The 13,000-nt window shown below is 57.8% G+C and overlaps 1 protein-coding gene across 1 annotated transcript in view; it reads right to left on the bottom strand.

Annotated features, from left to right (window-relative positions):
• Window positions 1–7,239: 7,239 nt before the first annotated feature.
• Window positions 7,240–13,000, bottom strand: part of ALDH4A1 (aldehyde dehydrogenase 4 family member A1) — a 31,283-nt gene continuing 25,522 nt past the window's right edge. The window contains exons 10-15 of the mRNA XM_061184853.1: window positions 12,371–12,567; window positions 12,193–12,240; window positions 11,241–11,393; window positions 10,356–10,477; window positions 9,461–9,579; window positions 7,240–8,737 (exon numbers count right to left, since the gene is read on the bottom strand). Of these exons, the coding sequence (XP_061040836.1) occupies window positions 8,625–8,737; window positions 9,461–9,579; window positions 10,356–10,477; window positions 11,241–11,393; window positions 12,193–12,240; window positions 12,371–12,567 (752 nt within the window). The 3' untranslated portion in view covers window positions 7,240–8,624. The remainder of the gene's footprint in view (window positions 8,738–9,460; window positions 9,580–10,355; window positions 10,478–11,240; window positions 11,394–12,192; window positions 12,241–12,370; window positions 12,568–13,000) is intronic.

The raw sequence follows: 13,000 nt of genomic DNA, 5'->3' as shown, positions 1-13,000 counted from the left end.
GAACCCAAATCTTCTCGAAGTTACCCTGAAAGATACTGGCTGTGTCTTTAGCAACTCCAGAGGGAGCACCCCCTCCCTCGCCCCTGACCTCCCCTGGGGTAGAGTCAACCCACAGACATCGAAAACAACAGGGAGAGGCCTCTGGGTGCTGTGGAAAGATGCAGGATTTGCTGCGTGATTTGGGGCCTGGTCCTGGCCCTCTCTGGGTGTATGTAAACCAGTGGGGGGTGGGGGAGACCCAACCCATAGAATGAAAGGAAGAGCCTTGCACAGGTGTCTGGAGGTGTGGATTCTGGTCCTAGCTCTCCCCTCTCCTGACCTCAGTTTCCTCATCTGTACAATGGGGAGGTCCTCTTTGGACTGCCCTTATTCACCCTCCGTGTCAGCAGGTCAAAAGCCCCAGCGCTAATTCACAGTGTCTATCGGTTCTCTCCAGTCTCCTCCCCCTTTTGCCACACCCCAAGCTCAGACCCTTATAACTTCCTGTCTGGACCTCCCCGTCTGCCTCAGGTTGACAGTTTAAATCCCTGAAGGACAGCTCTGAGTCTATCATTCCTTGGCTCTAACACCCCCTGGGACTCCACATTGCTGCAGGATCATAGCTGAGCTCCTGGCCTTGGCTTTCAAGGCCTCCCCAGCTTGGCCCTGGCTCACCCATCCTTCCCCCACTGCTCTCTCCTGCACTGTGTGCCCCAAACTACAGCCACATTGGCCTCCTTGGAACGCGGCCCCTGGTGGCGTTCTAGGAGCCCCCGAGACCACTGTCCTCTGCCCTGCCAGCTACTTAGGGAGTCGTGAGGACAGTAACTAAATAGCACTTTTCTGGGGTGTGTTGTGTGCCAGGCACGGTGCCAAGCACTTTTTATGCATCATATCGTTTAGCTACCCTGCAAAGCAGCCATTATTACTCCCATTTTTAAAGTGAGGAAACTGAGGCTGAACAGTTAAGCGACTTGCCGAAAATCACACATTTAATAGGTAGTGACACTAGAATTTATTTATTTATTTATTTTAATTATTTTGGCCACACCGCACAGCTTGCGGGATCTTAGTTCCCGGACGAGGGACTGAACCTGGGCCCACAGCAGTGAAAACACCGGGTCCTAACCACTGGACTGCCAGGGAATTCCCAATGACACTAGAATTTAGACCCAGGCTGCCAAGCTCTCAACCCTGTACTGTCTGATTCGGGTGTGTTCTGCCCTCAGGAGCTGTCACCGCTACACCCACCACGGGGGTGGGAACTGGTGCCGCCCTCTCCCAATGCAGGTCCCACCTTAAGGCCAAGGTGTTGGTGAAGGACCAGTTCCAGGCACAATGAGTGTGTGCGTCAGTTTGAAGAGGGAGAATAAAGATGCCAGTTTCTGGGTGGCGCCGGAATGTTCTGGAGACTCCCAGTCAAGTCAGGTTATTTAGCAAAGCTTGGGGGTAAGGGGATGGTAGAGAAAAAGAGCATCTAAGTTAACTGGAGCCCCCTGGGTGTGGCGTTGTGGAGGACAAGAGTGGCTGAGAAAGCCATGCATCCAGAGGGCACTAGCAGAGCCCACTATGTGCCAGGGCTGGGTGGGGCACAAGGGACACAGCCAGGACACACAAGGGATACGGCTTGTGGTCTGGAGACAGAAATCAGGGCCCTCGTGAAGGCAGCACATGCTGGAAGATGCCAGGGGCACCAGGGCCATCCATAGTGTGGCGTACTGTATCAGAACTAAGAGGACCTGCAGAGCTCCACAAACCATACAGATGGGGAAACTGAGGCCCAGAGAGGGCCAGTCGCCAAAGGGCCAGAAAAGCAGGTGGATTTCCCCTGGACTCCAATCAAGTCAAAAGCATGTCGGGACAGCTCTATGATGACCCACGCTGTGCTGGCCGCCAAGAAGGGGTAAGGAGGAGGGAAGGCGTGGGCCAGCCAAGAGCTCCATGGGGGAGGCAGCGTCTGTGCCACGAAGCATGGGAGGAGGATGGTGATAATGAGCACAAGTTATTTCTATCATTAACACGTTTGGAGGGCTCACTCTACGCCAGGCTGCCATCCCATTTTATTCTCACTACCTTTTGAGGTGCTGTTATTATCTCTCCATTTTTCAGATGAGGAGACTGAGGCTCAGAGAGGGACAGTAACTTATTCAAAGCCACATGGCAAGTATGTGGATTGGAGGAATCCAAGACCCTCATGGGGGCTCATGGGAATGGTGTTGACCAAGGCGCTCCAATGAGGAAGGAATGATGGGGTCCCCCTGCTTAGTGGGGGCTATTAGTCCAGATGGATGATCTTCTCTGAAGACTAAAATCTGAAGAAGGAGCCCTGGATGGAAAGTCAGAAGTCTTGGCTTCTGGTTCAGCTCTGCCCCAACCTGAAGGCTGCCCTCAGACAAGTGGCTTCCATTCTCTGGGCCTCAGTCTCCCCACCTGTAAAATGGACTCAGTGCTTCTTAACATTTCAGGGGCAAGGATCCTTTTGAGATTCTGATGAAAGCCCTGGACACTAATGCCCACACTGACAAATGCAGCCATGCGCCCAGATCCAGGATGACACAAGGCTCAGTCCGTGACCCTTGAGATGCTCTGGGCTGGATGATCTCCGCGGTCCCCTCTAGCCTTGACATCACCTAAGAAGGACAAGTGGGTGAGGCCAGGGCACTGGCTGCCCTGAGAACAAATGTCCAGGAACACCAAGGCCCTGCAGTTCTCCTTCAGGGCTGCACCCAGAGCACAGGCCCCACGGTGGCCCAGGCTGAACACACTGCCATCCTCATGGCCCAGTCCAGGGCCCGAGGTCCCCACGATCACACCTGTGTGGCTACTGGCTGCCAAGGTGATGGAGAACCATGACAGACTTATGCAAAGTTCATGGGGCAGGGGCGAGCCATGGAAATGGGGGCCCGCGAGATGCTGCCCATTTGCCTTACATCTGCTTCCCTGGGTGCTTACAGAAAGCACCTGGCCATGTTTGCTTTGGGCTGGAGGGGGCTGCCCTGAACTTCCTTCCTCCCCCTGCCATGGTGGTTGGAGGGGCCTGGAGCGCAGTGGGGAGCCCCCAAGAGGCGCATGACCCCAGGGACTGGGGGCTGCATCGGCTCCTCTCCCCTCCCCACCTTTGTACATCCTGTTTGCTTCTCTGCCCCACCCCACCCCCCCATTTCCCCTGTCTCTTTCCTACCAGTACTGCCTCCTCCAGGACAAAATTGGGCAGCTGAAAACCTAGCTCCAATCCAGCTGAGGGTAGAGCAGGGGTAGGCAGGCAAGGCTTCCCCAAGGAGGGTCTGGGAGCTGCACAGCCCCTGAGCCAGCTGGCTTGGTTCAGAGACACCTTGGAAGAGGGCACAGGGGAGGCCTCAGAGCTGGTTATCAGAGGACCCAGCCTCATTGGTCACCCCTCTGAGATGTCAAAAGTGTAGTGGGTAGGGTGACCCCTAGAAGCTGGGGACCTAGGGGTCAGCTAAGGCCTGAAGGAGGGACTCTGCTGTGGTTGGGACACCTTCTTGAGTCCAGAGATCCACTCAAGCCAGCTGTGTCTCATTCAGAAAAAGATCTGAAGATTCCAAATGACCACAAGCCCAATAAGAGCCAAAAAGGTGATAGTGGCTAAAGGGAGCATAAAGGGCTGGGATGGGGAAGGGGGCTGGTCCTGTTCTGTGGGGCTCTGGAGGGCCCCGCCTGCACCACCGGACAGGGGCCAACCAGCAGGCCCTGACTCCGCTCAGCTTCCTCACCTGTAAAATGCGCACAGCCACCTCAAACAAGGGTGATTAAATGGGATGAATACATCAAGCACCTACTTAATAAATGATAGTGAATATTACGTTACAGTGTTGATGGCTTTTGTCCTAGTATGGAACTGGCATGGGACCCTCGATTCTAGGCCCAGTAAAGGGCTAGGGTCTATGATTCTGTATGACTCTCCTTCCCAAGACTGAGATCTCTCCACAAGCCTCACTCTCCTTCCAATAACACCTGCCCGGATGCACCTCACCAAGCAGGTGCCCAGCAGAACATCAGCTCCCTCGTTTCGCCCCGGCCTCTGTGTGCTGAATGCTCGCGAGGCTGAGGAGTACCTGCCGGGCACCTGGGGCCTGGAGGGAGGGCATGGCAGAGCCCCAGAACAGAATGCTCATGTACCCCGGCACCTAGGGTCATATGGTACCTGCTCCACCATCCGGGGTGGCTGTCAACAACCCGGGGGAGGGGGACAAGGCTGGCTATGTCTGGAGCCAGTGTCAGCCACACCTACTCCCATCCACCTGCTGGATGGCTCCCACCCAGAAGCTGCTGCATTCCTTCGAGGGACCAGGACAAGGGGGTGCTGGTATAGCCAGCTCTTGCCCCTGTACCTGTCCCTTACAGAACAAGTCTCCCTGAGGCTCCCTAAGCCTCAGTTTCCTCATCTGTGAAATGGGGCCAAAATAATACTACCTCCCTCCCAGGCTGGTGTGGTCCAAGCTAATTAGCAGGAGCACCTGCCCATGGATAGGTGCTCAGGGAAGCCCAGCTTCATCTCCTTCCTGGGCATAGGCATCCAGGATGAGGGTATTGAGAGGATGGGTGAAGGTAAGTTCTCATTCACTGAGCATCTCACTCTGTGCAGGGCACGGGACCTGGCACTTTGTTCTAAAACATGTCATTCGATCCTCAGCTCCCACAGAAACGTCAACTCTGAGATTGGGGAGGCCAAGGCACAGGTAAGAGGGGTTAAGGCAGGACATCAGGGCTGTGCTCAGTGCCCAGGCAGGCAGACATGAGGAACAGAAACCCAGGCAGTCATCTCCTACTGGTGCACTGGTTACTTCACCCATGTGTGCCTTAGTCTCCTCATCTGTAAAATGGGACTAACGGAATGTACCTTCGGGGGTTGTGGTGAGGATCCGAGGGTGTGACGTCTAAAGCATTTAGCACAATGCCTGGCACACAGCCTGCGTTCAAGTAATGGTGACTCTTACTATTTCCTACGCGCCTCTAGACAGAGGACCTACAGGAACTGTGATGACGAATGTGTCGGTAGGGGAATTAATGAAAATGAAGGCGTGACTCTGTGAAGAGCGTGGGTCTGCACCCTGCTGCTTCCTCTTGCCCCCCAGGAGCTCCAGGTCTGCCTGGTGACCGGAGCACAGGTGGCCCCTCACTTCCTTAGCGTGCACGCCCCACTGGCGGCACCGCGGTGGCAGGGATATCCAGCCTCAGTCAGTCAAATGGTTCACGCTCCAGCCCAGACCTGCGGCTGGGCCCCCGGCCACAGCAGGGAAATGAAGAGGCTCCCTGGGCCACCGTGGACATGGGGACTTACTGCGGTGACCATGCAAAGAGGCCTCGGGCACCCGGGTGGGCACTGGGCCTTCGGGAGCCACCAGCCCCAAGCCTGGGGGACAAGGGAGGGCAGACAGAACGGAGTGAACGATAGCTTGGAGCCACCCCCTGACCTCATTCAGTGGAGTCAGAGGCACCAGGGTAAAATGACACTGGTAGAGGCATAGCTGGGAGTCGGGGACCTGATGGAGCAGGTGGCGAGGAGCATGGGCTGCGGCACCCACAGCCCTGGGTTCTAACCCGGCCCTTTACTAACCAGCTATGTGACCTTGGGCTCGTCATTCTACCTCTGACCTCCACTAGCCCTTCCATAGAATGCTGTAATAGTTACCTGGTAAGGTCAATGTCAAGGCTCTCTGAGACTAGGTAGGTAAAACATTTGGCCAGTCATCAGCCAACTCTGCGGCTGTCTCAGTGTGACCTTGAATAAGTCACTCCATTCAGCAAGGTTAACGAGGCCTATGTATCCCCCGACGACAAAAGGCAGTTGCCTCCCTTCCCTTCCGTGAGCTCCAGCCAGAGCACTCTGGGTGCTGCCCTTTGTCCCTGACTCAAGCCCCCTTTGGCACAGATCAGTAGCAGCCCCTGGGTGAGCCAGGGCAGGGGCTCTGCCCGGGGTTGAGTCCCCTCCCCTCCCCACAGCTCTGAGATCCTCCAGCCAACAGCCCTAAGCAATGGACCCTTGGACAGGGTGGTGTCTGTGTGGTTCAGGACCAGCTCTGTTTACATTATCTGTGGGTGGAGACAGGTCAGGACACACGTGTCTTCCCCTCCAAGTCAGCTGGCCCAGGTAGGTTTAGACCCACGGATTCCAGGCTCAAGCTAACTGGCCACGGTTGCTCCCTGCCATGTCACCTGGCCAACTGAGCAGATCTTTGCGAGCCATGTGTGGACATCTGGGTGGGAGAGAATGGGTTTTGGAATCAGACAGACCTGGGTTTCCACCCCACTGATAGCATACCCTCAGCAAGTCCCTTCACCTTTCTACACCCCAGTACCCTCATCTGCAAAATGAGAGCACAGCAGCACTTCCTTCATAAGACTTGTGAGTGAAAAAAACATATGCAAAGTCTTCGGCACGTGTATGACTCAGGGTTCTCAAGAGAAGCGGAACCTCTGTGAGGCGTAGAGAGAGACGGACACAGGGAGAGAGATTTATTGTAAGAAAGTAGCTCACGTGATCATGGAGGCTGGTAAGTTCAGGATTTGTAGTGCCGGCCAGCAGGCCAGAGACGCAGGAAGTTGCAGTTGAGTCCAAAGGCAGCCACTGGCAGATTCCTTCTTGCTTGGGGGAGACCGGCCTTTGTTCTGCTAAGGCCTTCAACTGATTGGATACGGCCCACTCACATTATGGAGGGTCATCTTCTTTCCTCCAAGTCCACTGATTTAAATGTTAATCTCATCCAAAAAAACACCTCCATGGAAACATCCAGAATAATGCTTTTAAGTAGATATCTGGGCACCATAGCCCAGCCAAGTTGACCCATAAACTTAACTATCATAGCACAAACAGTGGTTGTTATAACAATGGGTAAACGGGTAACATTGTTGAATCATGAATTACCTATCTGGCATTGCTCTGAGCACTTATATGAATTCACTCATTGAATTCTCAAGACAACCTGTGTGCATGTGAGTGCACACACGTGCATGTGTGTGTGTGTGTGTGTGTGTGTGTGTGTGTGGTTATTTCCATCTAAGACATGAAGAGACAGAGGGTCAGAGAGATTGCACAACTTTTTGGAGCCGGGATTTGAACCCAGGCCCTCCGGCACCAGAGTTCCTGCCACCCACAGCAGGGATTCCGGCCATCAGTGCTCACCCTTCCTTCCATCACACCAAGGGCGCTGCCCTCCTGACACCTAATGACACACTGGCAACTCCGTCGGACGTAGAAGGTGACCAGTCCCCACTAACCCCACCAGAAAGACCACCGACTTGGTTAGGTAAGAGGCATTTTATTAGGTGGCATCAGGCAGATCCTATTGCCACCTCACAGTGTAGAACCAGTAGAATCAGGAACACCTCCGGCCCCCGCCGCCTGACCTGGCCCCTTGTGGGAAACAACCCAGGCAGCATCAGGACCCACCCCTGACCGGGGGCCAAGGTGTGTGACCGTGCACTTGGGGAATGGCCATTCCAGCCCCACGGGGGCCCCATGCCAGCTGTGCTTGAGGAGGGCCCAGCCCTTTCGGGGCCCCCTAAAAACTGTGCTCCAAAGTCACCACTTCTCATTCCCTGGCCACCCAGAATCTACCCAGGATGCATTTGCAAGTGTCCACCGATTGGCTGCGTCAAGGAAGAGGCCTCCTAGGGGCCAGTCCACACAGAGCCACTAACATGCAAAGGAGGGATGATTCTAGAGGCAAGCCTCAGCCCGGGCTGGACGGGGACCCAAGGAGAGGTCTCAGGGTGCTGGGGAAGGTGGGAGCAACATGTACCCGGGCCTGTTCAACCACAGCCAGTGGGTGCTGAGCTCCTGCAGGAAACCCCAGGCTCTAGAGGCAGGACCCGAGAGCTAAGGGAAGCAGCAGGAAGGGCCCCCCAAAGTCTGCCAATCTCACAGCCCAAACAGGAAGGACTAGCACATCCCACACCTTGGCAGGTGGCCTGCAGCAGTCCCCCCAGACCCCCAAACGGAGATAGCCAGGAATCCGTGGGTCTCAGGCGAGCTCAGGCACTCTGGAGCAAGGTACACGGGGTCTAAGGCATTTGGTTGGGCACAGGTACCCGCTGGTACAGGCATATCTGGGCAAAGAGCTAGTGAGCCGCCCGGACTAAAGAGGGCAAGGCCAGCTGGTGCCCCCATGCCCTGCAGCCACGACTTGCCAGCCCTGTAGGCCATTGTGGCCACACGTAATCCTGGAGACCCGGAGAAGCCGGGGCCAAGGCCAGGGGCCTCTGTGGGTGGTGAGGTTTGCCAGGGGCCCCAGAGCTGCCTCCTTTTCCTCCACGGATCCGTGAGCTACTCTACCACCATTCCTCAGGTCCCTGAGCCACTGGGCCACAGTGTAGAGGAAAGGGAAGGGGACAGATGGAGAACCAGCAGGGCACCAAGGTCACACCTACCAGATGGAATTTCTAGGACAGCCAATGGGGTCAAGGGTGGTGGCCCTGTTCTCCCCACAGCGTGATTTCAAACCAGAGCCTGGCATCTGACTCCAAGGGTGGGAAAGGCCAGTGGCGGGCAGGGGGCAGGCCTCGGCCCTAGAAAGGGGGTCGTCCCGTGGGGAGCGGGGTAGAAGGCCTGGGGTGGGGTCAGTGCACTGAGGTCAGTCGTTTGGACAGACAGACGAGTGGACGGTGGAGGCGCCGAGCAGGGCTCACTGCATGTACGGGTAGCGCCAATCCCCCAGAGGCTTGTGGGTCTCCTTGATGACCTGGGGTGACGTCCACCGCAGGATGTAGTGGGGCCCTCCTGGCTTGTCATTAGTCCCTGTGGAAAAGACAGCTCTGTTTATCTCCAAAAAGATACAACAGCTCTGGGCAGAGGGAAAAGGAGTGGGGAGGAGCTGATGGAATAAATGGGGCACCAGCACGGGCAGCAAATTGCCAAACTAACCCTAACACAGTCACAGCGGCCAGGGTTTCCCGAGCGCATCTGTGCGGAGGGCACTCAGCCGGAGGTCGAGCAAGGCAGGAGCCGGCGAGCAGGCAGGACGCCCATGCTCCCCAGGTCCCTGCACACCACCTGCAAGAGGTGTCTGGGAGGCAGGGGAGCACTGTGGAGGGCACTGGACCGGGAGTCGGGAGACCTGGTTTCCGGCCCTTGGGAACTCTGGCAAGTCACCGCCCCTCGCCGACCCTCAGTTTCCTTATTTGTAAACAGGAGGGGGATGGACTACGGTGGCCTGGAGTATGACAGTAAAAGGTGTGGGCGCTGGGACCCAAATCCCGGCTCCACCACTCTCTAGCCATGTGCCCTTAGGCAAGTCACTTCACCTCCCTGGGCCTCGGTTTCCCCCTCTATAAAATGGGAAGAAGAATGGCAGCACCTGAGCTCAGGCGGCTGTTGGCAGGACTCTGAGTTAGCACAGGGCCTGGCCCACAGTGCTCAGTAAATGGTGCTACTGCTGTTCCTCTTAGCACCCTTGAGATGAAGGACCGAGGGTCTCCCGCCAGGAACTCGGCCCCCCTCTGGAAAGGGGGACCCACTCACCAGAGGTTCGGGCCCCCCCGAAGGGCTGCTGGCCCACCACCGAGCCAGTGGACTTGTCATTGATGTAGAAGTTGCCGGCAGCGTTCCTCAGCATCTCTGCGGCCTCCCGGACAACATCCCTACAAGGCAGGGCAGCAGTAAGAGGGCGGCCAGCTCACCCTCGTTCCAGACCCAGGGCCAACCTCCAACACCCCCGTCCCAGCCCACATGGGCCACCCTGGTGAGCATGAGGCCAGCCGCCAGCTCTGGGCCCTTGACAGGCTCCCAGGAGCCTCTGAGGCTCAGCCTCCTCCTTCGAAAAGGGGGTTAGCACGCCTCCCTCGCAGGGCATCTGTGAGGGCTGGATGAGGGTCAGGCTGTACGCACTCGAGGAAGTGGTCCATCCCGGTCCAATTTTCCTGCCTTTGGGAGATGGGGAACCTCCAGACCCCCAGCCTGCCCCTCAGGTTCCAATCCCGCCTCCATTCTTAAAGGCAGACACGGGGAGACAAGCAGTACCACGGAGAAAGGAAAGGGCAAAGCCTCAGGTTTAGTGTCCCGGTGCTGAAGTTGGAATCCTGCCTCTGCCAGACAAGCAGAGCACCTGGGCCCGAGCCTCTGTCTTCCACTCTGCAGCCCCATCAGACCCGGGGAGCAGGTCAAAGGCACTGATTCCCCGGCCCCACCCCTAGACACCTACATTCAGCAGCCAATAGTGGGGCCCCGGAATCTGCATTTTAACAAAGAGCCCACCGCCTGTGTCTACCTGCCGGTCAGGGCGGAGGTGAGGAGAATGGAGAGAAGCAAGGACAGCATTATTACTAGGATCAGCGTCCAGGAGGGCAGTCTCCGGGGACAGCAGGGTCCTGTGGGGACAGGACAGCGGGACTAGAGTGGAGGGGCTGCGGCCACTCACTTATCCTGGGCAAATACTGCCCCCGTGAGGCCATAGCTCGTGGTGCTGTCGACCAGCCTCAGCGTCTCTTTGTACTTGTCATCCGGGTAGACGTACACGGTCAGCACAGGCCCGAAGATCTCCTGGGAGAGAACCCCAGGGTCAGGCCCCACCTGGACCAACACCCCGAGGCCTCCCGTCTCCCTGCTGTGGCCTCCGCCTCTCCCCATTCCCCCTCCTCAGCCCCTGCAGGAAGGGCCAGGCGCTGCCTCCCGCTGGGTTCCCTCGGGGATGGCTCCCACCCTGCCCACCCAACCCCAACCTGGCAGAAGATCCAAGGGGTCTCTGGCCTCCCTGCCAGCCAGACCCACACCCAGAGCCAAGGGCCCAGGCCCTTGGAAAGGAGAGACTTCTGGCAACAGCCGGCCCAGGAATTGCCCGATGGTATCACCATCCCCTCTGCCATCAAGGGGCTGGGGGAAGACCCCCACTCCTGCACTGTCCTCCTGGGCAAGTGCCCTGACCTCTCGGAGCCTGTTTCTCATCTGTAAAATGGGAACGATATGCCCACCTCATCTCTGTCAAATGCCTGGCCCACAGTTAAGAGTCTACAAGTGTCAGCCACTGAGATGGCCACAGGGGCCTCGGTGGCTGTGGACAGCGCAAGTGCCATGACACCAGCCCGGGTCAGCAGTGTCGAAGACAGAGCACTGGATTTGCGGTCAGGAAGCCCGAGCTCAGGGCCTGGCTCTGCTCTCACCGGGTGTGAGACGGTCCCCTCGTAGGGCCTCGCTTTCCACATCTGTGAGATGGGATGACGCCCCGTGAAGCACCAGGGCCCTGTGCGTGCGCCATGCTCAGGGGAGAGGTTGCCTCCTCCCGGCCCCGGGCTGCCCGTCCCATCACCTCCTTCATGATGGGATCCCGGGGGTCCTTGCTCTCGATGATGCAGGGCTCCACGAAGTAGCCCACGGAGTCGTCACACTGGCCCCCGGCCAGGACGGTGAGGCTGGGCGAGGAGTGGGCGTGCTCCAGCCACTTCCTGATGCGGCTGAAGGACTGGGGGGGTGGGGTGGGGTAGGGGGCGTCAAGGGCTGGCTGGAGGCCATTCCCAGCAGCAGCCCCCTGACACACTCACCCCAAACACCTGTCCCTGAAGGGCCCAAATTCTGAAGTGGGGGGAGGGGGAGGAGGGGGGCCTGACAGCAAAAGTCGGGGCCTGGCTGAGCCAGGGCAGCGGCAAGGGCGGATGTGCACGCTTGTGTGTGTGTATGTGTGTGTTAGAACTACAAACATCACAGACACACATATACATGTATGGCCATGAATTTTTAGGTTTACGTACGTAGGCACACATATGCCTGCATTATATGGATGTTTGTTATGTGTATGTGCTTGTGCATGCAGACCCACAAGTGTGCCTATATTCACATATGAACCTGTACACGAATGTTTCTGTATAGGATATGTGTGCATGCGGTGTGCGTGTGTTTACGTGGGTGAATCTACAGGCATGCTCCCGCTCAGAGGTCTAAATGAACGTGTTCACGGCTGTGCATGTACGTGCGTGTTCGGGTTGATGCATGCGGTGTGCAGGCCTATTTGTATGTGTGCGTATGAACACAGGCACTTAAAGGGGGCTTGTCGAGCCTGGGGCAGGGTGTGCGGGAGGCGAGTTGCCCTCTGGGTACGGATGCCTCTGCCCTTTTCAGAGCTGGCAGGGGTGGTGCGGGTGTATGTGTGGCTATCAGGCTGCCCTGCTCGAAGCAGCAGGTCTGGGTCGCCCCTATAGCTGTTCCTACCCCTCCTACCCAGTCCAGGCACGGGACCCCGGGAACGGCCTGCTTCCTGCTCATACCTTGGCATCAATCACAGCGGAGAAGAAGCTCCCAAAATCCTCTGCAGGCTGGAAGCAAGGGAGACATGGGAGGAGACAGAGTCGGAGACAAAGGGAGCGCCCTCCCCGCACACACCCCCCAGCCTCCAATCCCATCAGCCCCCCGCTGGGCCGTGGCGGGGAGGCCGGCGCCACTCACGTTGCCCACTTTGATCCTGCTGCGCTCCTCCAGTAGCCGCCCTTTGATCTGCGGCCACAGCGAGCGGGGCACGTAGAGGCGGGAGCAGGCCGAGCACTTCTGGCCGCCGTACTCGAAGGCTGAGCGCAGGGTCCCGCTCACCACGCTGTCCACGTCGGCCGAGCGGTGAACAAAGTGGAAGTTCTTCCCGCCACACTCTTCAGGGGTGGGGCGGGGAGGTGGAGGAGCATGAGTAGGGGGTGGGCTCCCCAGGCCAGCCCAGGGGCCCAACGCACAGCCTCCACCCGTCCGCAGGGCCCTGCGACCAGCCCCAGTACTGGGAGGACAAGGGCATGAGAAGGCAGAGTCGGAGCCCGACAACCTCCCAGAAACTGATCAGCCAGGCCTGTCCTCCCACCCTACAGATGAGAAAACGGAGGCCCAGGCAAGGGCGAAGGGCACCAGGGGGCATCAGGACCAGCTCCCCCATCTCACAGATGAGAAAACTGAGCCCTGGGGGTGCTGCCCAACATAAAGGCAGAGGAAGGACCAGAACCCAAGGCTCCCCAAAGCTGGTCCACTCCCTGCAGTGGGCACGGCTTCCTTTGAGCCTTCCCCTGACCCCCACCCAGCGAGAGGAGAGGGGGCCAC

This window comes from Eubalaena glacialis, chromosome 3, assembly GCF_028564815.1.
Source record: "Eubalaena glacialis isolate mEubGla1 chromosome 3, mEubGla1.1.hap2.+ XY, whole genome shotgun sequence".
NCBI classification, from domain to species: domain Eukaryota; kingdom Metazoa; phylum Chordata; class Mammalia; order Artiodactyla; family Balaenidae; genus Eubalaena; species Eubalaena glacialis.
The sequence above is the reverse complement of the archived record's forward strand: the minus strand, read 5'-3'. Positions and strand labels throughout refer to the sequence as shown.